Source organism: Stereum hirsutum, assembly GCF_000264905.1.
Source record: "Stereum hirsutum FP-91666 SS1 unplaced genomic scaffold STEHIscaffold_9, whole genome shotgun sequence".
NCBI classification, from domain to species: Eukaryota; Fungi; Basidiomycota; class Agaricomycetes; order Russulales; family Stereaceae; genus Stereum; species Stereum hirsutum.
In genome coordinates, this window is record NW_006763139.1 from 1,191,196 (window position 1) to 1,218,110 (window position 26,915).

The following is a 26,915-nucleotide window of genomic DNA, read 5'->3' on the forward strand; positions in this document are numbered from 1 at the left end:
GCAAAACAAATGAACACAATTGATGACCACCGCAGGACTCGAACCTGCAGCCTTTTGGTATGGAGGCAATCGAAGCCAAACGCGCTACCATTGCGCCAGGTAGCCATATATAGAGTTATGTGCATGACTTACACCGACCTTGAGTCCTGTAGAAGCCCCATCATACTCAAGTCATTAAAGGCTCATAAAAAGGAAAAGATATATATGAGACTCTGAAGAAAGAATTGTTTCACAGTTTCGCGATGGTATGTCAAAGGCAAGTGAATAAAACCGTGCCAGAGACCGTGAAAGGAAGGCAACCTACTGCAGGCAACTACCAAAGTATGGTAACTTACGGAGACGTACATATTTGGTCATTTCGAGGATGAGAGGAGTGTGCGATGTTCAGCCCTTGAGGAGCTCTGCCAGAGTGGGGATAATATCTCAATGGCAGACAGTCTGGTTGATAGAACCTGTGCAAAGCACTTGGCTTGGACGTAGTACCTGCCGGCGAACGCAAGAGCAAACATATAACAACGCATCAAGTCTGGACGGGAACCTCATGAACGACGATATCCATCACAGACCTGCGGACCAAAGTCAACAACAAAACCGATCAGTCGGTCAGTGACGACTCGTTCATGTAAAGTACGGTGAACTTCACCCACCGCAGGTTCATGGAATACCCCGTCTCAACATCCAGCAATGTGACTGTGTCGATCCTATGCACACCCGGCGCTAACGCCATAAAACCCATCCTCACGCTCTGACACGTCGCGGGTTTCAGCGGTCTACACACCGCCCCATTCATCAGCTAAGACTTCTGGAATGAAGGACGAAAGCAGATAGAAGGCTCACCCAACCCGGATCCGATTATCCAATGGTACAATCCCGTCTCCAGCATCTCCTCCTACTTTCATAATATTCGACTGGACTAGCTTCCTCCTCCTTCTCTCCGGCCCTGGACAACTGACCTCGAACCGTCTAGTCCACGAACTCTGATTGAACACGAAAACGTCGAGCGTGAATTCGTCGTGTGGGTATATTTTGCTCTGTTCCCCTCCCTCATGAACAAGTCCAATCGAAACCACAATCTTTTCACCATCTTCGTCTCTACTTCCGCTTCCACTTCCGAAACCTATCCCGCTGTCTCGGAAGCCACCAGCATACCCAGCCCCAACCCTCGGTCCAGGCGTTCCAGGCATATTGATCATTGCAGCAGGCGCAAGACCTCCCACGCCTCTCGACCTCGGAATATCCACACTATTGGGCACACCTCCTGCACTAGCGCCAGCACCAGCGCCCCATCCAGCGACAGGGTCCATAGCTCTCGGGGTACTCGGAAATGGTGAATTCGGGTACGCAGGATATGCAGGTGTCGGTGGTACACCACCACCGCCCATCCCAGAAGCGATGGCGATCGCCTCCTGTTCATCCGTGAATACCTCTGCGATTGGTTTTGGCGGAGGTATAACACTACCGAAGGCATTGGTGAGTAGCGGGGTAGGAGGAGGTGGGGGAGCGAATGTCGTTGTCGGTGTGCCCGGAGGTCTAATGTACGTTTGGACAGCTAGGGACGGTGGAGTGGGTGTATACGCGACTTTAGAGAGTGGTGAAGGTCCAATTCCGGGTGTCGATGCTGCAAAGCCAGATCCGTGTGCTCCGCCGGGGTAAGGACTGAAGTATGACGAGGGAGAATGTGAAGAAGTTACAGAGGTCGATGGTGAGTCCCGTAATGTCGGTGTCGATCCCGTCCCCATCGGAGTAGACGGCCCCGAACTCGAGACAATTGCGTTGGCAGGATTTAGAAGAGACGTCGAAGATCGATAATTCATTGGAGGTCGGCGAGCCGGGCCTCCAACAATAGGCATCGTATGCCTCTTGCTACCCGCCACAGAGTTAGCCAACGAGACGGTCGGGGTTAAGGACGAGGTCCTCAGCGGAGTGGGACCGGGACTGTACATGTGTGAACGTGCACGAGAGGTAGCGGTAGGGAAAGGGGAAGCAGGTTCAGGGAGAGCTTCACGGTTGTTGAGACCAGACGGAGGTCCATCGAATAAGGGTTGTCCATCGGCATCGGTAGCGTAGGACGTATGTGCCACAGACAACGAGTCGCGATTCCGTTTCGGTGAGAGGTCGAGGACGCAGTTCCATCTTGAGTTGAACGAGTCTGTGGGATATGTAAACTTGCCTTTCTCCTCGTCTCCGTCCTCACTGAACCCTTCGTCGACTCCGACGACGTGGTATGGCTTTCCGAGCACATTTATGACCACCGCCCGCTGCAATTCCATCTCTACCATCCCTTTCGCGTCTCTACCAGCTAGCATATCCCCATCTCCGCCGAAATCCTCCAGGAACTCCACTGCATACAGCAAATTGAACTGCTCCATACTCCCCACTCGCAACGGGAATGCTCCCTTTACCTCGTCTCCGTCTCCAACGGACGTTCGATCCCACTCAATCAGCCTAACCCTCGTACCGCCCTCCCCTCCAGCAGCACTCCCACCTCCACCCTTTATCCCACTCCCTCGACTAGCTCCCGATCCTCCACCAACCTTTACATCCACCCCCTCAACCTCAAAACCGAAGCCACTCCCGGCCTCTCCACCATTCTCAATCTCAATGCAAAGCACAACCGTCCTCTCCGCCCCGCCTGCCTGTAATTCATCATTTTCGCCCTCACGACCGCCCAGTCCTTCATTTCCTTTACTTTTCCTCTTACTCTTCTCGCTATCGCCAGTACCCGGTAACAAAACATACGGCACGAACACCGTCCTCATCCTCACCCTGAATCCCGAAACAACCTGGAGCGTCTTCCTGAACGATTTACGCATGGTCGGGTGGACTGTATTTGTGTGCGTTGACGTTGTGGCCATTGCAGTCGGTGAGATCGTCGAAGCGGCGGAGTTTGCGGAACTGTTTGCGGAAGAAGGCATGGGCAGAGGAGGTCCAAGCCCGAACTCGGATCGGCGGGTTTGTGGTCCTAGACGGGTTGAAGGTAGGTCTAATGGTTTCCCATTCTTGCTGCCCGCTATTTTCTCTGGTTAAATGGGAAGAACGAAGTTCATTTCGGTCAACGACAGAATTGTAATGGACGAGGAGGAAGTAAAAGTCGGCAATAGAAAATGTGACGAACCTCCGGCCAATCCAGCGAACAAGTTAACTTCCTCCAACGTACTTCTCTTGGTTTTATCTTCGCCATATCCATGGCCCCACGTCCCATCTCCCTTATCTCGTTCTTCGCCTTCCTTCTCCGATCCTGGTACACCTCCAGCACTCAACACAAGCGAGTCAGGTATCCCTCCGATGGCTTCTATGAACTCCATGAGGCGGCTTCGTGCAGGTGTGACGTGAACCGGATGCGAGCGTAGAGTTGTGGAGACCGTGAGGCAAAGAAGAGGATGTGGGTAGGGGGTGCGAAGAAATGCTTTTTAAAAAGAAGAGTGGTTGAGAAACGTTAGTAGAGTGCGTGGTGAGTGCTGTAGACGATGAATAGACATGGAACAGATAGACAAATGAACCCAAAGGGATATAATGCCACTGTAGAAACAATTCTAGATATTACGAACTCCACAATGCAACATGATGACCATCTCCTCATCGTTCCCCTGCACTTAGTGTGGCACAAAATCCGTGCAAGTCGAAGCCATGGAGACCTCAAATATCATTACCCACAAGGATTTCCTAGTGTGAACTGAGTTGGGGACGATATGCTCCGAGCATGAGACCGTCACCGTGTGGCGCGCCACACGTAGCGATACATGTCGTGCTCAGAGATCGTGACTCGAAGACCGCATGCGCCAAGGGTTGACGGATATTTGATAGATGGAAACAGGTGCAGAATGACACGATACGCCTCCTGAGGAGACAGTTGACCCAAAACATCGTATGTGAGGTCGAACACCGTGCGAGGGAAGTAGACGAAGACCAACACTTCAAGGATGGGGAAGATAGGAAGGAGAGAAATAAAAGAGACAGAGAAGGTCGCACCTACATCTATCCACAACTTATACACCGCTACCCAAACTCCGTCCTTTTCATCCCAAAGAAGCTGGAACCTAGACGCTTCCTTCTGCTCCGCCTCCTCGGCGCTTGGCCGCCCCTTCTCAAATAATGTCCCATTGGACAGTGACTTTCTTCCGTCCCTCTCCTCGCCCCAAATCCCACCCACCAGCAACACGCCCTGCTCCCTGACATTAGCCCCAGCGTATCTCCTATCCTCGACCCTTGTTGATGGTGTTGGATGTGGCGTAACAGGCGGAACAATGCTCGGCGGTACGTGTCCTCTCGCCTTATGACCCTGCGTTTGTGGTGGAGGTAAAGAATACGATTGAACAGGAGGGGCCAGCGATGATGGCCGGGGTGGTGGAGGTGCCGACAGGTGAAGTGACGCGGATGCAGGTGGACCTGTCGATGCTGGACGTGTAGCTGAAAGAAGCGGTGACGCGAGTGGTGGTACGGGGGATCGTGCGGTCAGTGGAGGATTTGGATGGGCTGTTCCAGGTGGCCCGGGGGATGATGGATATTGTTGTGGAATGTAAGAGGCTTCGTAAGATACCTGGAGATGAGAGAGGTACGAAAGTAGAAAGGCTGGTGGTTGTGGTGTAGAGGACTCTGGAGACAGAGTGTTAGTTGGTGTCGACGATTCCGGGCTTTCCAGACGGTGAATGAGAAAGGACACAAGCCGTTCGTCTGTTTGTGCGGCGATACATCTGAGGATCAGACAAACAGACATAGTGTACGAATATGCAACGCACCGTAGAAAACCTGCTTGCGGTCCACAGACACGTCCTCCTTCACTCTTTCCAGCCATTGGGTGTCATCAGAGGACGGAAATCCAAGAGTATTGGTGGGTGCGACGACGTCCAGCGTCGAAGAGCTGACGATGTCTGCGAATGCGCTCGCCATTGCTCTGCCAATCTCATGAGCAGACTGCGCCAATAGAGCCCCATCATGGGATAGAAGACATGTTGACTATGCAAAGCTTACCAGGGTATGCGTCTCGTCTAAAAAGTTATATGGTGTGGTAAGTAGGCATGCAGTGCCGGTGGTAGAAGTCGAAGTCGGCGAGACGCGCACTGACGCGCATCATTCCTTCCCGCCTTCCGCCACTTGTCAATGAGCGCCACATTTCAAAGTAGTAACTTTGCTTTTATGTACTCTATGGTGCAGTTCACTTAGTCACCACTAAAAAAAAAAAACCGGAAGAATCGGGTATACCCGGCCCAAAAGTGCCTCAATTTCTTATCTGTCTTGGGAAAGTGTTTCTTTTGCTAAAAGGAAGAGTTCCCCAAGACAGATTTCGAAAATAATCAAAACTGAGGGACTTACAAAACTGCCACCCATGGATTTGGCAATCCCCCGCCAAAGAATAATATTTTATTCATTTAAATATTAATTTTCGAAAGTGCCAGTGTTTTTTTGACTGGCCCAAGAATTTTCTTTTAATAAATTAGATTTTCGATTTTGGACCGACCAATTTGGCAGTTGTTTTTTTAGTGGTGACTAAGTGAACTGCACCATACTTGAAAACGACGGCCCATCCCACAAACCGTGTAACATTGTCGAGCAGAGAAACAATTAGAAGGTCCTGTCGATCACGTTATGACCTGACCGATATACAAGCTCCTACGGGTGGTATACTGATGCAAGGAGACCCCGCACGATCTCGAGCCAACAAGCAAACATACTACGAAGGATAAGACAGAAGACTGTGTGCAAGAAAAATCCTCTGAAATGCTACTGATGTAACGGGTACGCGCGGGAGCAAATAAATGCAAAGAACCATACACAGGAAGGATAGAAAGGCAAAATACTGAGAAATGCAGATGAATACACTATTCCGAAGGTACAGACAATCCTGGCAGACGACTAAGGCAAAAGATCACGGCTTATGCAAATGTACAATTAAGGGCTGATGATACTTGATACCTAGCGACGCGGGCCCGACGCACCACCACGACCATATAGCGAGAAATTGGCACATTCGGCCTGCTGCATGGGCTACGTGGAAAACATCACCTTTCGGGTCTTCTTCACTTTGCCTGCATCGTGCAGCAGAGAAGGACCCGAGATTGAATTCGACACGCCGAGTGAGCAGAGCAGAACAAGTGATGCAAGTTCTTGTACCATGATGGGCTCATTCACTATATTATGCGAAGATACGAACAATCATGGGCTTCGACACCGAGCGCATTATCGAGTGTGATAACTTGACGCGCCTTCGGATTCATTTGACACTATCATTGCAGGCTGAGATGGAGCACCTCGTTCAACCCGAGCGGCGGTTGTGACATCCCACAGCTGAGGAAGCGGTATGAAAGGCATGGGGTAAAGGGACGTACAGGGCTGAGATGGACGATGGGAAGATATATGTTCTGGGAGTACGACGCCGGCTCGGACTCAGATTCCGAAGATGAGTCCTCATCAGAGTAGAACTTCGAGCGCGCCGGGATCTGGACACCCGTCAAACCTGCCGTAAATGTATCAGACTGGAGCATCATCTGAGAGGACCCAAAGGACGACTTACTATCAGGCTCGTTCTGCGAGCCAGACTTCTTACCGTGTTCTACACCAGAGATCAGAGCTCAGGAGACGTACTACATTCCGTGCGGCGCAGCGAGATCCACGTCAGTTAGTGCACCTCGGCATCCGCAGAGTAGAACTGAGTGTTGATTCCCGCGGGCTCGGCGACGAAGGTGCCACCTGGAACGGGGTGGCTCTGAGAGATGATGACAGCTTGGTGCAGTCCGCTGCTCAAACGTGTGACAAGAGTGAACTCACTTGCAGCGGACTTGTCCATGGCCTCTAGTTTGTCCTTGTCAACAAGCATCTTTCTGTTCAGGCGCTAAGGCGGCTCAATGTCATCGACGTCTTCTGAGACTGTCCCTTGTTAAATTGGAGGCGGCGAGCGGTGCGATTGGTCTTTGGCCCCCAAAGTTTCCACCCGTCCCAAGAAAGGCAGAGACTGATGGAGGCGAACGGGACGGACCTTGTAAATTTCCCCAACGAAGCAACGCACGATGCGTCAGACTGAGTTTACGCGTGGTAAGAACGGCCTGAGTGTCTACACAAAACGACGTAGAATAAAGATATGAGGTCGAGGTTGAACAGTGGAGAAAAGATGATAAATCGGATGGTCGAGGTAGGGAGATTATAGCACGCACTTCCGGAGTCTCAAAAGACACGAGCTTTCGATGCATTTTGACGCGTCTTTTCTCGAGATGGGGGCCTGACGGTGTGCGGAAGGTGCACGTCGAGCGCGAGTGCGGACGATGCGCCGTGTGCGACATTATCTTGTACCGCTTTTGTCAGATTTCTCATTCCCTCTGCCATATGTTCCCACAAAAGACAGAACATACCTACTCCAACCTTGAACACCGTTCTGCTTCAGCCTGGTACTTCACGGCCGTAGGCACAATCTGACCATTGTCCGATGGGACGCTAGTGATGGTGGTGACAATAATGAGCGAGGATTGAGTAAGTACGCGTAGCTAACGCGAGCACAAAAAAACATGAGGAAGCATGGTCGAGAATTCAGGAAGCACTCACTGATCATGACGGTCATGAGCTCACTCGAAGAGATCAAAGGTAAAAGAATGAATGGTCTCGAAAATCTTGAGGAAGAGTGGGTGGGTCGCAAGAGCCGCAGCCCGTTTCAAACAGCCCCACAGCGGGTGTAGCAGCGACAAGGATACCAGGCAAGGGGAGAGAGGGTATATATACGTGACTGGGGTCGACTGGCTCCGCTCGCGGTCCGGATGGCTCTGACCGAATTGGGCGATAAACAAACAGACGCGTCGCGCATCGCGTCACCCACGTGCCAGAATGAACCACTCGCCCTTCGGTGCTTGCGAGATTTGGACATATCTCCACAAAATGGGCTCTTTTCACGTAAGTAAAGATACCTCTGTGCTCATTTACATGACAGCTAGTTGGCTATAATGTCCAGTTCGTAGAGTTCTCGATGATGTGACCGCTTGTAATATTTTAGCCTGAGGTAGCTCTGCTACTTAGTACTAGGTGCCACGTCCGATTCACCCCCTCCCGAGATTTTATGGTATCTCTGCGAGTTTTGTGCTCTCAGGTGAATAAGAGTTTATTCATACCCGTATATGCGTCGACTAACCATACCCACCCTCGCGTTTGAAGAAAGCCCGCTAATGCGAACACGCGAAATGGTTCTAGGCGCCACGTGCACTTCACCGCCCACCTCCCTCCCCCTACTTGCTTGATATCTTCGCCAGATTCGAGTCTCTCAAGTAAGTAAAACTATGTTTGTCTTTGTATATTTGTTGGCTAATCTCTCCCGCTCTCACGTCTGAAGACAATCCGCTGATGCAACGGCTCGGAATGTCTGTAGAGTAGGTGCCACCTCCCCACCCACCACCCCCCGGTCGCTATCCACCGACAGCCACCGACTCGCCTCCCACCTCCCATTGAAACTCGAGGTTGGTAAAGGCTCACATCGACTCGCCCTTCCCTTTGCTACGACATGTCGACACGATCACGATGCATTTACACCCGGACGCTCGATCCAGTGCGCGTCACGCTTTTCGTTCGACAAACGACTCGGAGGGAGCGAAGAGAGGGCGATCTTGGAGCCTGGGACGAAGTGAACGCCACGCTTGGTCCAAAAGGGGTTCGCTGGGGTAGGGGAAACCGTTAACGTCGCTCAGATACTTAGATCCCGGAGCTCTTGTTGTTGTCCGTTCGGTTCAACAGGTGTGGATCTTGTGAAGGCCTGCTGTGAGCTACGACGATAATGCTCGCAGCTGAGTTGTCTCGAGTTGCAGTGTACACGTATGTTTACCAGGCCTTCCTATAGTAACCGTGCTGTTGATATGTTGAGGTGTTCAATTATTCCGGAGTGAATGGAATTTTACGATACAGCAGCTTCTAACAAACGAGATACGGCGAACATCAAAAGACGCCCGAGCGTCGTGTGCTTGTTCACGTTTGGTGCAAAAGGTATACCGAGGGCAAAAATCAACGGCATGTTTGCGGATACAGAATACATGAACAGAAAGGAAGCTACAGACACAATCCGCGAGACGTAAGCGAAAAACCAACCACAACAAGCAGGATTGCGGGGACAAGATACATGAACAGAAAACAAATTACAGACACAATCCGCGAGACATAAACAAAAGATCAAGGACACCAGGAAGCAGGATTGCGGGGACAAATTACATGAACAGAAAAGAAATTACAGGCACAACCCGCGAGACATAGACGAAAGCGAAAAGAAAAGGAGAAAGAAGATTAAACGGTCGAGAAATGATGAAGAGTGAAGAGATAGAAGTACCGGTAGCCACGGGCATGTTGGACACGAGCCGATTGATGTAGATGGACTGCGCCAGGACACGGCCACGTAGCTAGTATCAGTACGAAGAAAAAGAGACCGAGACCGTAATTAAGAAATGATAGAGATAAAGATAAACCACCGTACCCGCACATCTATCCACCTCACACTACACACATCCACCAGGGAGCCCGATAACCACGCGAGGACGATGCCACTGGGAGGCGATGTCCCGCACCGAGCACGATAGTGAGGCCGGAAGCACCACGCGAGCATCACAGATGGAGGCGTCGTAATATAAATACCGTCGCGGACCAAAACGGCAGGGGCGGAAGGGGTGGAGGCAAACGCGCAGAAGGTGGGGTCGACGAGGGCGATGACGAGGACGAGGACGAGGATGAGAGAGGCCGGGGTCCTCGATGCGGATGCAGAGAGAGAGGTGACGAAGATGGTTTCAGGAAGTAGGGTCTGTATGAATACCAGTACATGGTCCACAGGCGTTGTAGTACAACGCGCTGGACACAGCCGATCGCTGTAGATGGACTGCGCCAGGGCATGGCCGTGTAGCTGGTATCGATACAAGAGAGACCGTAAGGGCGAAATCGATCACCTGCCACAAAGTAATTCAAACACGAATCCGTCGGAAGGCGAGAACGGAAAGCCGGGATCCTTTCTTGAAGGTGTAACGTCGACCGATTGACGGAGGTGAAGACAAACTGGCTGGATCGGGGCGTCGGTTCCAATAGGCATGGCGGGTGGCCGCAGACCTAGGAACCCTTCCAAGTATCGACCATGGAGATCGATGCTTTGCATCCGTTAGCGTACGGTCGCAGAACATCGTGGATGTATGCTTGTAGGGCGCCCAATGGTGTTGCAATAGCCCAGTTCTGCCAGGGTTGCACCATGACTGAGCAGGCGGAAGGCAATACTGTGAATTACCACAGCCAAAGAGAGGTGATGGTGACGATTTGAGGCTGGAACTGGATATAATAGGGGTAAGGAAGTGTAAAGCAAGATAGAGGGAATAGAGCACGTACGAAGGGCCTCAAGGAGGCGCGTCAAATCCATAGAACAGGGCATTGACACCAAGGCGGGAGCAGGCAGGACGGCGACCGCTCGAAGGGCTCTGGAGAACAGGTTCCTCGACCTCGTCGACTGCAAGATAGAATGGTAGCTGGTAGGAAGCCGCGAAGATAACAAGCGGGTGTTCACGTTTTTTCAGGAAAAACTGCCGGTCCTTCTTGACCAGAGCACGAAACCGAGCTTCGGCCGCCCGCTTGAGATCGAAGACAGAACCACAAGCTCTCGTGACACGGCGATAAATCGCGGAGAAGATGTCGTCGCCATCCGGTAGACGAGGTGGATCATATTGAAATAGAGCCCATTCACTGCGTGCGAGCTCTGCGTCCATATCTCGAGGTAGGCAATCTAGAAATCTCTGGAGGGCGATGATACGGGTGAGGTAGAGGGCGTAAAAGCAGTGTTGTGCCAAGGCTGCGTGGTGCGATGTTGCTTTGTGATTGTAAGTTGCAGTGTCCATGGAAGCCCCGAGCTCTTGAGTCGCAAGGATTAAATCATGGGATAGCTTGCTCGCACGAGCTTCTTCCGCTGTCTTATTTGGCGAATACGCAAAATAAAAGCCCCAGTGTGCGCTGACCTTGCGCAGGAGATCTAAAGTATGTGGACGAAGCCCCTCGACTTCACAGAGTCGCCTATAATAGATCGGGGTCAAATGAGCGGGAAACCCCGACTAGTACATACAGGAATACCACGCACTTTTGTAGAAACCAAGTCTCTACTTGGGCTAACGCCTCATTGATTGATGTGTCCAGATCATTCGAGAATACATCTTAAAGGACCCAGTTGAGTACGCATGGCTGGAAAAGAAGAAAATCTGTACTCACGATGGTGGCAAAGATCATAGAAATTGCATTTCCCGTGTGCGACAAACATAGCATCATCTAGGTCGGGAAACATCTTGAACACATTATCCTCTGGGATTCCGATAGGTTTTTGGCAGGTGGATAGACCCAGAGCTTCAAAGTAACCAGGCCAGCTGTCGCCCCAGAGCCTGTGTTGGCTTCCCCAGGTGCGAGTGACCAGATCATCGTACTGAGCAGACAGTCGAGTTTGTGTGACCTCTGGGAGTTGAGACCACGGCAGATGCGTAGGTTTAGACAATGTGCTTGCAGGATTGACCGAACAACGAGAGGGGATGGACGTTGAAGGAGGAACCAGGGTGGGGTCTGAGATGGGAGCTATGACAGGGTTAAGGACGCGAGTAATCTGAATGGGGACTGAGCGGTCTTGAATGCAAGAGGAGGTGGCGGCTCGGTCGCTGGGGGCTGTCGGGTCTGGTATGGCAGCTGGGGTGAGGACCGGGACACTGACTTGGATAAGGGATGGGATTGAGACGGGTGCAGGGATGGGATCTGTGACAGGAGCAGCTGAGGGTGATGCCGCAATGTTTCGTCGAATAAGATCTGGGGTCATCCTGAGCGAGTAACGGGTTTGAGTGGGAATAGCTGGCTTTGACGAGTTACGGGCTATGTGTTTCGTCGGTCGAGAGGTTAGATGGCGCTGGTGATGCCGCTTTGCTTTTGGTTCAACTTCAGAAACACCGGCGTCCTCAGCGGTGCGCTGACGCTTCCTGAGGTTGGGCTTCGTGGGAGGGGTTGGGATTGGGACTGGATTGGGAGCTGAGATGCAGACTCAACCCTCGACGAAGCCTGCGACGACCAGCCAGAACCGTTACTCGCTGAGGAATACCAGAGAGCGCGCCAGAAGGACCATCGCAGCAAGTACCGCTCCCATCCCAGCTCCCAATCCAGTCCCAATCCCAATCCCTCCCACGAAGCCCAACCTCAAGAAGCGTCAGCGCACCGCTGTGGACGCTGATGTTTCCACAGTTGAACCAAAAGCAAAACGGCATCACCAGCGCCATCTAACCTCCCCACCGCCGAAACGGCAGACTCGTTCCTCGACAAGGCCTGCGACGACCATCCAGAGCCGTTACTCGCTGAGGAATACCAGAGAGCGCGCCAGAAGTACCATCGCAGCGAGTACTGTTCCACGTTTCGGTGGTGGAGATGTTAGATGGCGTTGGTGGTGACGTTTCGCCGGCGGTTCTTCTGGGATGTTGGTGTCGACATTGTCGCGTCGACGTTTCCCTGACATACAATTCTGGATCGGCCGGAGCGCGTACATGGCGAGGGTATTGGATTGTGCAATCTTCAAAGGATGTATGTTGTGGAACGTTCAAGTCGCAAGTCGTGATGAAAGGAGCGAGCGCGGCCCGGCATGGCCCGGCGCGCCGGGTGTTGTGTCTTGTTTGCTTTGGACACCATCTCACGCGTCGGTTGCGCGTCGGCTAACACCTCCCGAACTTCTTCCTTTCCCTTCTTTGCAGCGACACAGCACAATCCCAACCTCCACCATCCCGCCACCATCCCGTCCTTCCCGTGAGTATTACCATCCTTTACCTGCCAGTTCCTTCTGACGACGATTCTCTAGTCATCTCGAGACACATCAGTAACTCACCGTGAGCTGCCCTATACCGAAAGGACCATGGCCCGCAAGCGCAAGAAGTCAAACCCAGATGCTGCAGACACATCGGACGGCCGCGATGGCCTTCCACTGGCAGGGCCCTCGCCTCCTGAGCCTATTCATGCCTCCGGCTCGAGCAGAACTCTCCGTCCTCGCAAGCCTCCCCGGCCCGGCTCTTATGCGTCGGTGTCTCTCGCTCGACGGCCTGCACCTGTAGAGGATCGTCTTGAGCGCAAAATAAAGCGCGCTCGTCTCGGTGCTCACGACGCAAGGCTTGATGACTCGTCTGAGGCCGCGCACTCGAACTCTGAAACAAGTATGGGCCGTTCTCATATTCGTACTCCTGGCAACGTTTCAGATTCTCCTCCTGAGGCTGCCTCACCAAGTCCTGCCCCAGCTGGGTCTCTCTCTTCGCCTCGTCAGTTCTCTGAATCTGCGGATCAATACCAGCCGAGCACGACACGTTCTCCCCCTGGCATTTCTAGTGAAGTCCTTGCTTGTCCTCCGGATCCTACCATGACACCCATCTCTCCTGCTGTGGCACTTCCTGCTCCACGCTGCTTCACCCCATGGTCCGACCTCCCCCAAGCACAGCAAGAAGCAATTCGAGCTCAATGTCAAGAGAAGATCGAAGCAGTGCGCGTTGAAGATCCTAGCCTCAGAGTTTTTCGCTGGGGCCAGCACCATGCGCTGTTTAGTGCAGTTGGACTGCGTTATACGCGTAATGAAAAGGACGCTGTGGCCATACTTGAGGAGGACAACACTGTGTCGACTGCTGCAAACATATTCAAGGTCGAGGTAGAGAGAGGCTCGGAGGGGCAGGTCACGTCAGCTGTCGTGGAGAGCTATTATAATCTCATCAATCACAGTACGGTCATATCTACTTCATCGACTAGTGCCTTTTTACTGACTTTGTTGCACAGAAGTATGGCACGGCCGCCCCATCATCCCTGACACGCCAAAGAAGGAGAATTACGCGGTAGTGATGCAACAGCTCAAAGACGTTTTATATATCGAGTATAAACCAGTCTTAGACTTCTTTCGAAGCGGCGACCTAGTATCCGGTCGCTTTAGAGTCGGCAGTGGCTCTATGGTGAGCATGAGGCTGGACAGGCTTTATTCTCCCCCCGCAGAACTCTCAGAGCAAGTGAAGAGTCTCGCCAAACCTCACCAGAACTCGTATGTGACCGCTGATCGCTATTTGACATTATCTGATTTTTACTTATGCTACAATGACAGGATCCTGATTGGCCCCAAGGGACAAGGCAAGACTGACGCTTGCATGCAACACTCTATGAATACAGGCGCCATTATACTCCCGCTTCGCCCAAAAGAGGAGGCTCTACACAAACAGTTTCCCGATGGATCTGCCTTTTATGGCTCCCAGAGCCTTCATCTAGCCATAACGGAGACCCTGAAGAACAAGACCAAATTTGGCCCTATCGCTGACGACCCCAAGCAAATAGAGCACAACCGAGACGCGTCCGAACACATCGCTTACACAGTCGCCGGTAGCCATCTATTTGTCTTGAATGCCTTCCTGGATTGCAGACCGGAGCACATATCCCTGGAGGACTGGTTGCGTGAGTGGCCCGCGATCCAAACGGCCTCTAGCCTGTTGCCGTTCGACCCGGATCGTATTGGTCCCACCAAGGACATCTTTGTGCGTTGTACTGAGGTGCTTCGAACGGCGCCTACGATAGAACTTGTCCGCCTCATCCATGGTCTCTCTGATCAAATCAAGTTGAAAGCTCCAAAGCTCAGGGAGAATCTCTCTCTGGTGGTGACGAACGCCAGCTACGGCCTGAATCACTTCAACACTGATCACTTCCGCCTCCGTGATCGCCCTGACGAACCTTGCTCGGTTCTGCCCGAGTTTCTCCATGCCTGGTTGGCCCTCGAGGACGTCTTCACCAGCACTGTCTTTTCTACTCAGAGCGGCGTATCGGCGGGAACCATGAAGCGCGCTCTCGAGTCTACTGCGGCCTCCTTTGACTTTGAAACGGTCGAGGTTCCCATTACTGGCGGATTTTGGGACGCCGAGGATCACTGGACGTTTTTAGAGGACAAGCTTAAGGGCTGGGCTAAGGAACGCAGGATACCGCGGATGGATTTCGAAAGGTTTCTGAATCGGGCCGTCTATTGGCTTTGTGGTCCGTATGTGTCATTCTAGCCTTTCATATCCTCCAACAATATCACTTACAGTCGTCGCTTTTGTCTTTAGCTACGAGTTATCTGCGTGGCTGATCGAAATTATACTCCAGACGAAGACAATATCTCCTCATCGTGTCCTGAGTCGCATCGTCTCCTTCTGGACTGGTTGGCTTATCACGTGTGGTGAAAAGTTTGAGTCTGCTGAACCTGCGCTTGGGGATGACGTCGAGCAGACTATAAAACGGGTAGTAGTCCATCCTATGGACTGGACTGCTTTTGATAGCCTCCCCGAGGGTGAGCGAAGCCTTAGCATTGTCCTGTGTCGTTCAAATAGTACACTGACTGGTTCGGCACTTCACAGGTGTCAAACAAACCATCTACACCATCACCGTTATGCAGCAGCTGGGCGGATATGCAACTCCGGTCAACAGAGAGACGGCCAAACTCATCGAATCCAGTGTCGGAAAGCTAATCTACGACCATAGTGACCCGACAGATGTCCAAAAGGTAAGGTTCGCCGCACCGATAGTGTTTTCTGCGGTGGCCGTCCATTGCAGGAAGGAGCTTCTGGAGCATATGACAACCGTCTACCAGAACATGCCCGAGTCCCACCAGAAAGGCTCCAACTTTGAAAACCAAATCGCAGTCGTCACCGTAGATGCGATGGGCGATTTCGCACCGTTGAAGGACCTCCTCAACCTCCCCAAGGGGCTCGAACACCTAGCTGAACGTCGATTCCGTCTGGTCAGTGTTCACACGGAGTCTGGTGAGTACGTCGTATCGGCAGTCTCGCCGAACTCGGGCGCTTCCCCCCAGCTCGCCTTCAAGGCAAGGAGGGCCACCGATTACCGGGACGAGCTCAAGGTTCCCAAAGGCGCGGCATTCATTCGGCCAGACCCTAATGCTGGTCCCGACATCCATTGCCTGCTGCAGTCGGAGGAAAATAGAAGTTGGTACATCGAGCTCGTGATACAGGCCAAGTTCACCGAGAATCCGAAGGGTTTGACGAACACCGTGCTCAAAGAGGCGATCGAGAGCCTCGACCCCGAACACTTCCATATGCGGTTTGACCACAAGGTGTGTACTCATCTTATTGTCACCCTTCCAGATTTTTGCACCTGCTAACTTGATATGTGTTTTCCGTTTGGCTTGTATCTCCCAGAAGAAGAAGAAGTGGGTCTGGTCAACCAAAGCTGGCCCGGAAATTCGCAAGGAGAGGGCCAAGGTGCAAAAGGCGCTGAAATCAGACACAAAACGGGGCGGCCTTCCCGAGATGATTTGTGTCCTTGCGATCGCGGCGATAGCTCAGCCGAAGCTGTCCAAGAAGCTAGAAAAGGAGCTCGCGGAGCATGATCCCCCATACGCGTTCCTGAGGCTCGACCGCTTCCCGAAACTCTTCGGTGCCTGCTGGCTGGCCTCTCTCCAGGAAAGCATTGCTGAGCCTCCGATGGCGAGGCTTTCTTAAGAGGCCCGGATCTCTCTCTCGCTGTCATACATTCGCATGGTCGGACTTGTCTGTTTTCATTTGTTGCTGTGTTGTCAATCTCGAATATGCTTATGCATTTGGTATTACAACCTGTACCCTATTATCTACTGTTTCTCCTACATCCTATGCCTTATGCGATTGTATGCTATCCTGCTCAAATTTTCTGATATATCACTATTATACGTATGCTGTCCTCTCCTGACAGCATTGTGTGCAACATTCGGATCTTTTGTACAAAGAGAAGGTCACTCTATGTAATGTCAAGCTTTTTGGGTTTAAAACAACGTCTCAGAAGTAACACACGTTTGCTATATTTTTCCATTACATGGGCGATCTTTTTGGTGCAAACCCTCCTTCGTTGATGTTGCGTGCTCACGGCGTGGAGCCCACGTTAAGTATTTATTCGAGGAGATTGAAGCCCTAACTCTGCGCTGGTACGTGAACGTCAGGCGTCTCGTGACTGTCAAGCTCCAACTTGAAAGAACACTGAAGCGACCAGTGGTCACTCGAGAGAAGTGGGCAAACCAATGCGAAAGACCGAATATTATTGGATGAGATGATGTAGGATAGTCTACTCGAGAACGACGATGCCCCCGAGATCCGTGAAGGTCTTTTTGATCTTCTCTGCGTCCTCTTTTGGTAACGACTCCTTCAAGACCTTCGGAAGGGACTCGACGAATTTCTTGGCCTGTAATATAACAGTGTATGTGGTGAGTACTTCTGTCCTGAGACGAACGATAGGACAGTATACGATGGAAAACGGATAGTAGGAGCTGAGGAGGTGCGGGTATACGGCAGAGCATCGAAGGAAGGGAGTGATGAAGGAAGAGACGAACGTCAATGAGAGTGAGGTTGGGCACAAGTGCCTTGACTTCCTTGATAATCTTTGGCTTCGCGGCAGCGTCGAAAGACTCAAGCTTGACGTTGAAGATAGTTTTCTCCTTGGGCTTTTCCTACAGACGCGTATAATATGAGCAAACGACTCAATACCTCGCCGGGAGCGTAAGGTGTGGACATAGAGAGGTACGAACCTCGACGGGTGCGTCGTCTGCCGCGGCAGGTGCTGCAGCTACTGCCGGACCAGCAGCAGGCATGGCAATCTCTTGGATGTTCAGTCGAGACTGATTACGCACAAAGTTGAGACATGAGGAAAGGCGCATTGTTCGCCGAGTTGACGGCGGTTAGCACGTGTACAATGGACAGTGACGCCTATATTGACGAACCTTCAACAAAGTAACGAGGTCCGCAGCCTGAAGCAGGGTAAGCTCAGAGATGTCATCAACAATCTTGCTGATTTTGGGGTCGGACGAGGTAGCTGGCGGTGGAGGGGGTGCCGACGTAGAGGCGGTAGGGGCTGCCGTCGCCAGCGAGCGAGCGAAGACGGATGATGAGCCAAGCGGGCTATATATTCATTGGATTTTCGTCGAATTCGCGAGGGCACAATCGTTAAAAACAGAAGGAGATGGAGAGTCGGTCAGTGAGGGTTACAGCAGCCATCGGACGAACGCGGCTCACCCACTGAGAGGCCGTGACCGTGAACAGCGCGCAATGGCACGAAGTGAAGATGAACAACGAGTCTATGAAACGACGATGATATCAGAAGAAAAGATGGAGGGTGAATATGGGGCGTACTCACTGCCATTGTTGTGCTGAACAGAACGAAGTTGTGTTGGTCGCGCGAACTCGACGCTGGCTCGACGCGCCGCCGAGAATTGAAGGCGATGTTTGGCTTTGTGTGGCAGCAGCCTCCTTGACCAAACTGGCTGCTAAAAATGGGACTGCAGGAAAAGCCATCATCTTCGCCCTCTGAAGGCAATACCTTACACAACTGGGCTTATACGACACGATCTGAGCTATGTCGGAGGAAATACTATTACCTGCACGCCCCGCACCCACGGATTTAGATGCGAAACTGGCGGATTTCGATTCGACACCGCTTTTCATGAGGTCTCTGCCTGCTGCATCTGAGGATGAAAGCAACACGGCACTCGCAGCGCTTCAGAATCTCGCATACGAGGGCACTCCCGATGGTGCGCCTGCTTTCTTAAACCATATGACACCTCGAACTCATTCGCCCTCTCGCAACACTTCCTATCGACCGCGTACATTGTACAATGGCGAACATGTGTCTCCTGGGAATGACTAGAGATCGCACAGAACTTCAAAGAACAGGGAAATGATTATTTCAAAGGGAAGAGACATAGAGAGGCAGCAGGGTTCTATCAGCAAGGCATCGATGCAAAGCCAACGGATCCAATCTTGAAGGAGGCTCTACTATGTAACCGAGCGGCATGCAATTTGGAGCTCAGTGAGTAGTTCCAACCAGTCAAGCCCAGAGTTTCTCTGGGCATAACAGGCTCTCCGTTGTTCTGTATTTGACCCCATTCTACTGTGTCAACGAATCGTGTGGCCCTGCAGTCGACTGCTGTGGCATCACGCCCACGTCCCCGTACCGGCCTTTGCGCATCCGTATCGACTCGTTCCGTACAAGTGCAGTTCTAACCATCATCATACCATCACAGAAAACTTTGGGTCCGTCCTACGTGATTGCGGAAGCGCCCTCGCTCTCAATCCTAAATCCTCCAAGGCATACTACCGCTCCGCCCTCGCACTCCTCGCCCTCTCACGTCCGGAGGAAGCTCTGGACTGTTGCACCAGATGTCTAGAGTTTGACCCAGATAACTCCGGCGTCAAGGGACTCAAGGAAACAGCGGAGAAGCGAACAAAGGAAAAGATAGACCTTGAGACGAAGCGCAAGGAGAAGGAGCGTAGGGAAAAGGAAGAAAGAAGAATCATGAAAGCCGCACTGGCTGAACGCAATATCATCGAGCTCCCTTCCGCGCCCTCCACAGCACCGACTGCTGCCCTTCCCTACCCTCCACCTTCGTTTGACCCCGAAGACCCTAGCACCATGATATTTCCCGTCATTTTCCTCTACCCACAATATGCCACCTCCGATCTCGTCCCAACCTATCATGAACTCACGCCCTTCGCTGATCACCTCTCGCTCATGTTCCCACCCCAGTCAGCCAAGCCGGATTGGGACGTAAAGGGTCAATACGTGGATGATGGGAGGTTGGTAGTCTATGCTGTGACGAAGAGGAAACGACTATTAAAAGTGGGGAAGAAGATGTCTCTACGGGACCTTTGTAATGCCGCAAAGGCGAAGGAGGGCGACAATAAAATCGACGGCCTTGAAATGAAGGATGGGTGCTTGAGCGTACTAGTCCTCGTGAAGGGCGAGGTGGAGAAGAACTGGGTGGACGAGTTCAAGAGAAATAGAGATGGCGGTGCATGATCTTCTTTTAAGATAGACGTCTACTTATAATTTCCTCCGTGTCCATCACTATTTCTGTAGCAACCCCCAATGTATTCTTATGCCAATGGCGGTAAACGGACTTCGAGGACCGACATATCCAGACGCGGCCTGACGAATAGGAAGTTCGCCAGCGGTAGCCAGATATGCTTGATCTAGTAAAGAAACAAGAGCCTTTCGATTGCTTGCTCCTCAGTGCAGTTCAAGGAGCAACGGTGGGCAGATCTAATAACTTCAGGCGGGCAGAGTACCTGCGGAACGTCGGCTTGAGCTGGTCGGAAGAAGAACAAGGATTACAGGGCGGGAGGAGAGAGGAAGGGTGAGACTCTGTCATGCCAGGTCTGGATCGCGAGCCCCAAGAGCAGCCAGGTCGGGGAGAGGAACTCTTTCGAGGAAGGCCAGGAGATCCAGAGACAAGTGCACGGATAAGAGACCACACGCCTAGCAGTGACACCCTGCGTGTGGAATCAGCCGCGAACACTCGCCATCTGGCACCTTGAGAATAACACCAGGTACATCTTGGTGGACCCAGAATGAGACAATTTATGTGAGAGCTTGGGGTAAGGAGGCACGCTCGACGTTGTAACCGGCCCTGTGTAATGAATAATTCGGAGGCGAAGACGCGCACAAGCAGGGGTGGCTATTGGATCCTGGCAGTGATCCCGTCTAGTAAAATTCACAAAATTAAATCCCAGAGGACTGCTGTATATCTTTCCTGCACACCGTTCGGATTTCCAGCTGAAACCAAGGTCGTGTAACACTTAGCTCCCAGCCATGGCCGTCCATTTCCCAAGAAACACGTTAGAGATCGAAGAAAGCAGTTCTACCTAAGCACGTCGCCTTGGCTCATGTGTTGTCATCTCCTTCAAGATCAATATAACCTGCGGAACCAATCAGCACGATCGAGCTAGTAGGACCAAAGCGCTGCAGTGGCCTAATATCGTTCGTGAATGGAGGGATACTGTAGTTGTTTGCGTTCAAGTTACTAAGCTGCCAAGCGAGAGGGGGAAACACAGCAAAGCCCAAGCTTCAAGATCACTGAAATCGATACCTACCACAGCCAAGCATGGTATTTTAGAAACATATGGAACCAAGAATGTTAGTGCACGGTAGGCTGGGACAAGCTCAAACGACGAGGACACCGAGGTACATCGCAACACATTGTTGGTGACGTAAGCCGGTCTCCGGTACTTGCCGTGCCTCCTTCAGCGTGCTACGCTTCGTCCAATAGTTCCCAGAATCGTCAAGGCAGCGAGGCAGGAATTACGCTCGGTGAGTCCATGATTCATCTCTGTATGACTTCCAGGATATGCAGAAGATACGTAGGAATGAGCACGACACTCAAAATCCGAGTTTAAACGAGTGAATTTGACGGATTAGAGGGCACGCGCATGGATGACACCCGCCGTCCATGTCTTGTCTTTGTACTCAGGGCATGTTGGGCAACACTTACTGACTACTTTGCGTTACTATCGTACCTGTAGGGTCCAATCCCTCATCCTCAAGAAAATCCACCAACACCATGTCTGTCCAACACAAGATTCTGCGCACCGCTAACGCGCCCACGACAGCTCCTGATGAGACGGAGACCAGCGTCGCCCAGGCGCTCGTCGACCTCGAAAACAACGTGCCCGAGCTCAAGGCTGAGCTTCGCCCCCTTCAGATCTCTGCTGCCCGTGAGGTGGACGTGCGTGGTGGAAAGAAGGCGATTGTCATCTTCGTCCCTGTTCCCCAATTGAAGGCCTTCCACAAGGTTCAGCAAAGGTACGTCAGCGTCTGCATTTGATTCCTAGCTCTCAACTGATTGGTATCTATCTTATTGCGGATGATATTGAATGGTGGCGAATGGGATGATGTGTGGTCGGAATGGGATGTGATGTCGACACTGGATCGCACGACTGCCTGGATCGGTTGGCTTGGGACGAATGAATCGGCCGGATGGCGGATGAACGAATAGGTTGACTCGTGAGTTGGAGAAGAAGTTCTCGGACCGCCATGTCGTTTTTGTCGCCCAGCGCCGGATGTTGCGCAAGCCCACCCGTACCTCTCGTGTCCAGCAAAAGAGGCCGCGCAGCCGCACCCTCACCAACGTGCACGAGAAGATTCTTGAGGATCTTGTCTTCCCCACCGAGATTGTTGGAAAGCGGACACGTGTTGCCGTTGACGGGTCAAAATTGTTGAAGGTGTACGTATTCATATTCAATTTCTCTCCATACTGTCTCTATCGCTCCGTTCAGCCTGTCTTGCACCATTATCCTATCCTCCCCTCATTCCTCAGATCGTGGCTATGCCGTTCTCCGGTGCTCGAATGCTCCGGCAGAGAGTTAACACCGCCCAGGGCGAAGAATGGGGAATGATAGAAACTAATCATTACTATCGTTTATGTTCCAGGTTCCTTGACTCCAAGGACTCGACGTCGCTTGAGTACAAGCTCGACTCGTTCTCGTCCGTCTACCGCCGCCTGACTGGCAAGGACGTCGTGTTTGAGTTCCCAGTGCAGCAGACGCAGGAGTAGAGCAGCGAGTTTTTGGGTGATAGGGGTACGGAGGGGCGATCGGGCTTATGACATGTTCTCTTACTTCGCCACATCAAAATATGTCCATGCGCCATGTTCCGTTCACTGTATGGGTTCGTTGCTTTGAAGCATTCTTCTCTTTGCTTTGCGTGTGAGGAAGTGATACGATGATGCGATAATCTGCGAGCGGGACAAACGATGTCGTGAGAGCGCACCGAACATCCGACCTCTGTGCGCCTACCCCAAACGGGATGGAATGGATGAGCAGACGCAGAGGCGGGCCACGTGGCTACGGTGGACAAAAGCGCCGCGCGCCCGACAGCACGGCTCGGGACACGGACGGTGAATTGAGAGCAAGAGCCGCGCTCGTTGCTCTTCCAAAGCCTGTGCTCGCCGTCTCTCCTTTCCTCCTACCACCCCCTCCCTCCTCCCCCTTTCCTCGGCGTCCTCAGAGCCGTTGTTGTCGTCGTCGTGCCCGATGGCCGCCTACCCTCGCATGGATGCCTACCAACGCTCCCGGTATGAGCAAGGCATCGACGCGAAGATCGTGGTCATGGGCAACACAGGTCGCTATCATTTGCTCGCTGCTCTTGAGTTCCTTTTGGCTTAAATTCTGACCTTGATTTGCTCTGCTAGGCGTTGGCAAGACTAGCCTTCTGCAACGTTACACCCAGAACAAGTTTGACCCGAAGAACACAACTTCCACGACCGGCGCCTTCTTCGTCACCAAGAAGGTCTATGTGAATGGTGTCAAAGTGCGGTTGCAACTATGGGATACCGCGGGCCAGGAGAGGTTTCGCAGCATGGTGCGCCTTTCTCACTTTTGCCCTCTGAGCTAGTTTCTCACAGCATTTCTACTCTGGCCAGGCACCTATGTACTATCGTGGCGCGAACGCGGCCCTCCTCCTGTACGACATCACCAGCATAGTTTCCTTCGAAGATGTTAAAGGGTGGTTGGAAGGTGAGGCATATCCTTCTTCTCGCGGAAAACTTTCTCGTGCCTTGACCACCACTGACTTCTCTAAATCATTCGTCGATCCTGACTTTGCTCATCATTTAGAACTCAAGAAAAACTGTTCGACAGATCTCATAATCTACATTGTCGGTTCCAAAGCAGACTTACAGCATCACCGCCAGGTATCATCTGACCTCGCACGTTTATCCCTCCAACGCTGGTTTCCTCCACCCCGGCCACCAACGCCACCGCCACCGCCCAACCCTCCATCCACTTTTTCTTATATCCGGCCACGCTTTACTTCTTTCACCTCCATACGCTCTGCACCTCTTGCCACACCTGTCCCTCCTTCACAGCTACCAAGGCAATCCCCACCAGAGTCGAACTCCTCCGCAGAAAGCAGTGCGCAGATGTCTGGCATCTCGCCGGGTGCTGGGGTCGCGTTTAATCGAGCGTCGGCACTCAGAAGAGCGAACACAGGCACAGCACACGTTAGTGGTGCTAAGTCGACAAGTGCTTTACTCAACAGGGCCAAGAGCACAAACGGCGTGCCAATCTCTAGAACCGGCGGGGCGTTGGCGCGCGCGATTGACGGAAACGGTGTAGTTGGCAACGGCAGGACCTACGGAGGTCCAGATTATGGATATGCGGATGTGGATAGTCACAGTCTGATTGGGGAGCACGAAGAAGAAGAGGAGACAGATGATCGTGAGTGGGGCCTAGAGAAGGGGATGGAACTTTTCGAAGTCTCTGCGAAGGATGATTTGGGTGTGTATCTATGCTCCTTCGTCCCCTTGCTTTCTCTGGCTTACCATGATGCGATAATCCTCACCCAAGGTGTCCAAACACTATTTGACTCCCTTATCGGGGCGATTATCGAAAAGAAAGACGCCATAGAGCAGGAGAACGAGATGAAGAAGCGAGATAGTGTGTTTCTGTCAAGCCTTCCCGCATGGGACGCCCAAGCGGAAGAGGAAGAGGCAAGAGAGAAGGCCGCTTCTTCGCGCACCGGAGGCTGGAGCTGCTGCCAGACATGAAGCGCTCTGCACCTCTCGGCCACACATGGCACGCCCACTCACACCTTTACACCGAGTAACAGTCATGGCGCCCTTACCCTTCGAGTTTCCACTTGTCCCGCCGCTCCCTCCACTCATCCTTCCACGTTCTTGATTCACGCCTCTCTACCAGCTCTGTGCCATTATCCAGCAACGATTGGCCCGCAGTCGTTCCCGCATCGTGTTCCGGTTTCGATCTCACCATTTCCATATCCCAAAAGCCCCTTCCAATATCCCAGTCGGACTCCCTCCATCGTATCTCTCAAGGCTGCCAATACCTCCGGCCATATCAGGACAATCACCTCTCAACGTGCTCGGCCGTCTCAGGTCCTGCTCCAGCTACAACGTCCCCTGAATAGGGAAAGAACTAGCTTTGTTCTTCACTTCCAGTCCCGCTATTCTGCTATCTATGTGTTCCGATTGCATCGGCTTTACATTAGCCTGCACCCTCTGATTTTCTCTTCCCCCACGCCACCGATTGGTCTTCATACTTCTCCATACAGTCATACCTCCTGTTCGTTTCTTGTCAACGACATGTGACAGTATTGCTTCTTCCAGGATTGATATCCCTTCTATGCCCAACACCCATGTTCTTCGTACCCATCTCCTCCCTCGCGTCTGTAACGCCCACAAGATATCGCTCCAGCATGCACTTCCGCATCCTCTCGCATCCCATCCAATTTCCTTCTCATCATCGATCATTCCATCATCAATTTCTCTTTCTTTATGCCTAACGACCCTCATACCTCTCCGCGTTTCTTTTTCCTATCTTCCCATGACTCCTCGTGTGCCTCTTTTGATCTCCTGACTTATCACCTTTATTCTACTATCGGTCTACCGTTGGCCCCTTTTCCCATTCTTGGTCCCGTCACATACACTCTCGCCATCGTGCTTGCTTCCTGCACCACTGTTCTGTTTTCTCCGTTTGGTCTACTATGTTTCGTTCTCTCGAGCTATCGATCTATTCTCCTCTCCTCTCCATCCACGTACTCGGTACATACTGCGTATTGTACATATCATCATATTGTCTATATTGTTACCATCCTGCATACCCTGTCCACCCTTGATTATGGCTCTATTTTCAGTTATGATCCGTCCATCTCTGCTCGCCCGCAATCTTATACATCTCGCAACATCTCCATCGTCTGATTCTTTCTCTCATTGTTTCGCCGATGGACCCAATTGCCGGTGTCATCGCTCTAGATTCACCTTCTAAAATCATCTCTCGATTGGACACGATTACTTCGAGAGTTATCTTTGGTTTTTGCGTAACCCCTTTCTGCCTTTCCCATCCCATCCGCGCCATTCCTCTCCCAACGTCCCATGAAATTCGGTTCTCGCCCTCTTCTGCTGCGCATATCTCTAGTACGGCGTCCATTGGGTCCTATCTACCGTCCAAGTTCATCTATCTCACATCTGCCCCCGGGCCCTCGGTCTCTGTACCTCATCACCTCCGAGTGGCAGTTCAAGTCGTCTTCTTGTGTAAGACTCAGAAGTATAGGTTGGCTTTTGAACTGTGACGTGCTCAGTGGTTGTCTCTCTACGCAGGTTTTTTTTCCCTTCTACTTTCGAACGGAAGACCTTCCTGCCCCGGGTCCGGTTTCCTTGGGATTTTCTCTTCACCTACCGCGCCGCGTTATTCCTCTAGCCGTGGAACCCATGTATTCTTGGAGTAAGCTATCACAGGTACTCGTGTACATCTTTCGATGATTGATTTCAACAAGTAGCCTGCCTTCCAATCTAATCGTATTCTCCAGTTCTCCAGCTAATCCACTAGGAACCGTCGACATCACAGCAAACCCGCTAACTTGAAGATTGCAGACCTGACTCCAAGGTACTACAATAGTGCGCGACCAGTGGATACTTCGTCTACTTCCTTCAATGTTAATGAAGGTCTAGCTGACGGTCTTAGCTTGGTGTTGATTCAATCCGAGCTGAGGCCTTCCTTACATTGGCAGATCAGGCCGGTAAAAGGTGCGTCTCCGACTCGGTCAGCCTAATGGCCTATACAACTATACTAGCCCGGTGGGTCCCAGCCTTCACCGGCCGTGCGAACGTAGCGAAGGGCCATGCCTTGACTGCTCGTTCACAGTCATCAAAGGTAGTCGGTCTAAGTCCACTTGTCTTCGACCCCGACTGACGACGGGGCCTGGCAGTGACCGTCACTCGAGGGTCGTCTCAGCAAAATGCAGTACCATCTGAACCCTCCCCGACTTCCTCAACTAGAGCTCCTTTCCGTCCGGCCTCTGACTGTAGTGCTCCGACTGAAACTGCAACGTACTAGTGTGAGGCGGAAAGCGAGACGTGTACAAGGATACTCAGGCTAGTCAGCGCTTCATTCCGAAAAATACAAAGTATAATGACAAACAGTGGCCATGACCACGGAACAAGATACTCACCATAGAGAACCAATTGTGAGACGGGTCGTCACAACGAGCAGAGATCAGAACCCAGACGGACGTCTAAGAGAGAACATAATGAGGGGAAAAGAGGACCATGAAATAAATAGGGAGCCAAAGGAGAATATGCACGTGTCAACGAAGGGTATGTCGAAGTGCGACTGCCCAATGTTTTGACGGAGGAAGGATAAAAGCGGAGGAATTTC

At 52.0% G+C, this 26,915-nt stretch overlaps 7 protein-coding genes and 1 non-coding gene across 8 annotated transcripts; 3 read left to right on the forward strand and 5 right to left on the reverse strand.

Moving 5' to 3' along the window:
* Positions 1-23: 23 nt before the first annotated feature.
* On the reverse strand, positions 24-105 carry STEHIDRAFT_t174. Its single transcript has one exon. It is a non-coding gene; the product is annotated as a tRNA-Arg (tRNA).
* A 144-nt stretch (positions 106-249) lies between these two features.
* STEHIDRAFT_140148 (uncharacterized protein) lies at positions 250-5,026 on the reverse strand. The gene is made up of 7 exons (XM_007305500.1): positions 4,969-5,026; positions 4,737-4,891; positions 3,970-4,671; positions 3,116-3,406; positions 838-3,019; positions 648-770; positions 250-566 (listed from the first exon to the last, which is right to left on the reverse strand). The coding sequence occupies exons 2-7, from the start codon at positions 4,885-4,887 to the stop codon at positions 521-523; spliced, it is 3,495 nt and encodes a 1,164-aa protein (XP_007305562.1). The 5' UTR covers positions 4,888-4,891; positions 4,969-5,026; the 3' UTR covers positions 250-520.
* A 3,984-nt stretch (positions 5,027-9,010) lies between these two features.
* STEHIDRAFT_169430 (uncharacterized protein) lies at positions 9,011-10,033 on the reverse strand (the record flags this gene model as incomplete). The annotated part of the gene is made up of 2 exons (XM_007305501.1): positions 9,011-9,850; positions 9,917-10,033. 2 exons carry the CDS (start codon positions 10,031-10,033, stop codon positions 9,395-9,397), a joined length of 573 nt encoding a protein of 190 aa, XP_007305563.1. The 3' UTR covers positions 9,011-9,394.
* A 295-nt stretch (positions 10,034-10,328) lies between these two features.
* STEHIDRAFT_158163 (uncharacterized protein) lies at positions 10,329-12,490 on the reverse strand (the record flags this gene model as incomplete). The annotated part of the gene is made up of 6 exons (XM_007305502.1): positions 10,329-10,995; positions 11,060-11,132; positions 11,188-11,982; positions 12,053-12,177; positions 12,233-12,273; positions 12,335-12,490. 6 exons carry the CDS (start codon positions 12,488-12,490, stop codon positions 10,329-10,331), a joined length of 1,857 nt encoding a protein of 618 aa, XP_007305564.1.
* Positions 12,491-12,850: 360 nt separating this feature from the next.
* Positions 12,851-16,448, forward strand: STEHIDRAFT_158164 (uncharacterized protein; the record flags this gene model as incomplete). The annotated part of the gene is made up of 6 exons (XM_007305503.1): positions 12,851-13,697; positions 13,753-14,008; positions 14,069-14,986; positions 15,054-15,277; positions 15,345-16,060; positions 16,146-16,448. 6 exons carry the CDS (start codon positions 12,851-12,853, stop codon positions 16,446-16,448), a joined length of 3,264 nt encoding a protein of 1,087 aa, XP_007305565.1.
* A 592-nt stretch (positions 16,449-17,040) lies between these two features.
* On the reverse strand, positions 17,041-17,812 carry STEHIDRAFT_59677 (ClpS-like protein; the record flags this gene model as incomplete). Its single annotated transcript, XM_007305164.1, has 4 exons — positions 17,041-17,157; positions 17,306-17,422; positions 17,507-17,590; positions 17,693-17,812. Coding segments are annotated over 4 exons (438 nt in total), but the record flags the coding sequence as incomplete, so codon positions are not given.
* A 512-nt stretch (positions 17,813-18,324) lies between these two features.
* On the forward strand, positions 18,325-22,300 carry STEHIDRAFT_59511 (uncharacterized protein; the record flags this gene model as incomplete). The annotated part of the gene is made up of 8 exons (XM_007305152.1): positions 18,325-18,499; positions 18,616-18,777; positions 18,992-19,129; positions 19,181-19,759; positions 21,063-21,147; positions 21,292-21,549; positions 21,743-21,970; positions 22,177-22,300. The coding sequence occupies 8 exons, from the start codon at positions 18,325-18,327 to the stop codon at positions 22,298-22,300; spliced, it is 1,749 nt and encodes a 582-aa protein (XP_007305214.1).
* A 424-nt stretch (positions 22,301-22,724) lies between these two features.
* STEHIDRAFT_122442 (uncharacterized protein) lies at positions 22,725-25,441 on the forward strand. The gene is made up of 5 exons (XM_007305504.1): positions 22,725-22,866; positions 22,937-23,106; positions 23,168-23,261; positions 23,361-24,023; positions 24,093-25,441. The coding sequence occupies exons 1-5, from the start codon at positions 22,779-22,781 to the stop codon at positions 24,290-24,292; spliced, it is 1,215 nt and encodes a 404-aa protein (XP_007305566.1). The 5' UTR covers positions 22,725-22,778; the 3' UTR covers positions 24,293-25,441.
* The last annotated feature ends 1,474 nt before the right edge of the window (positions 25,442-26,915 follow it).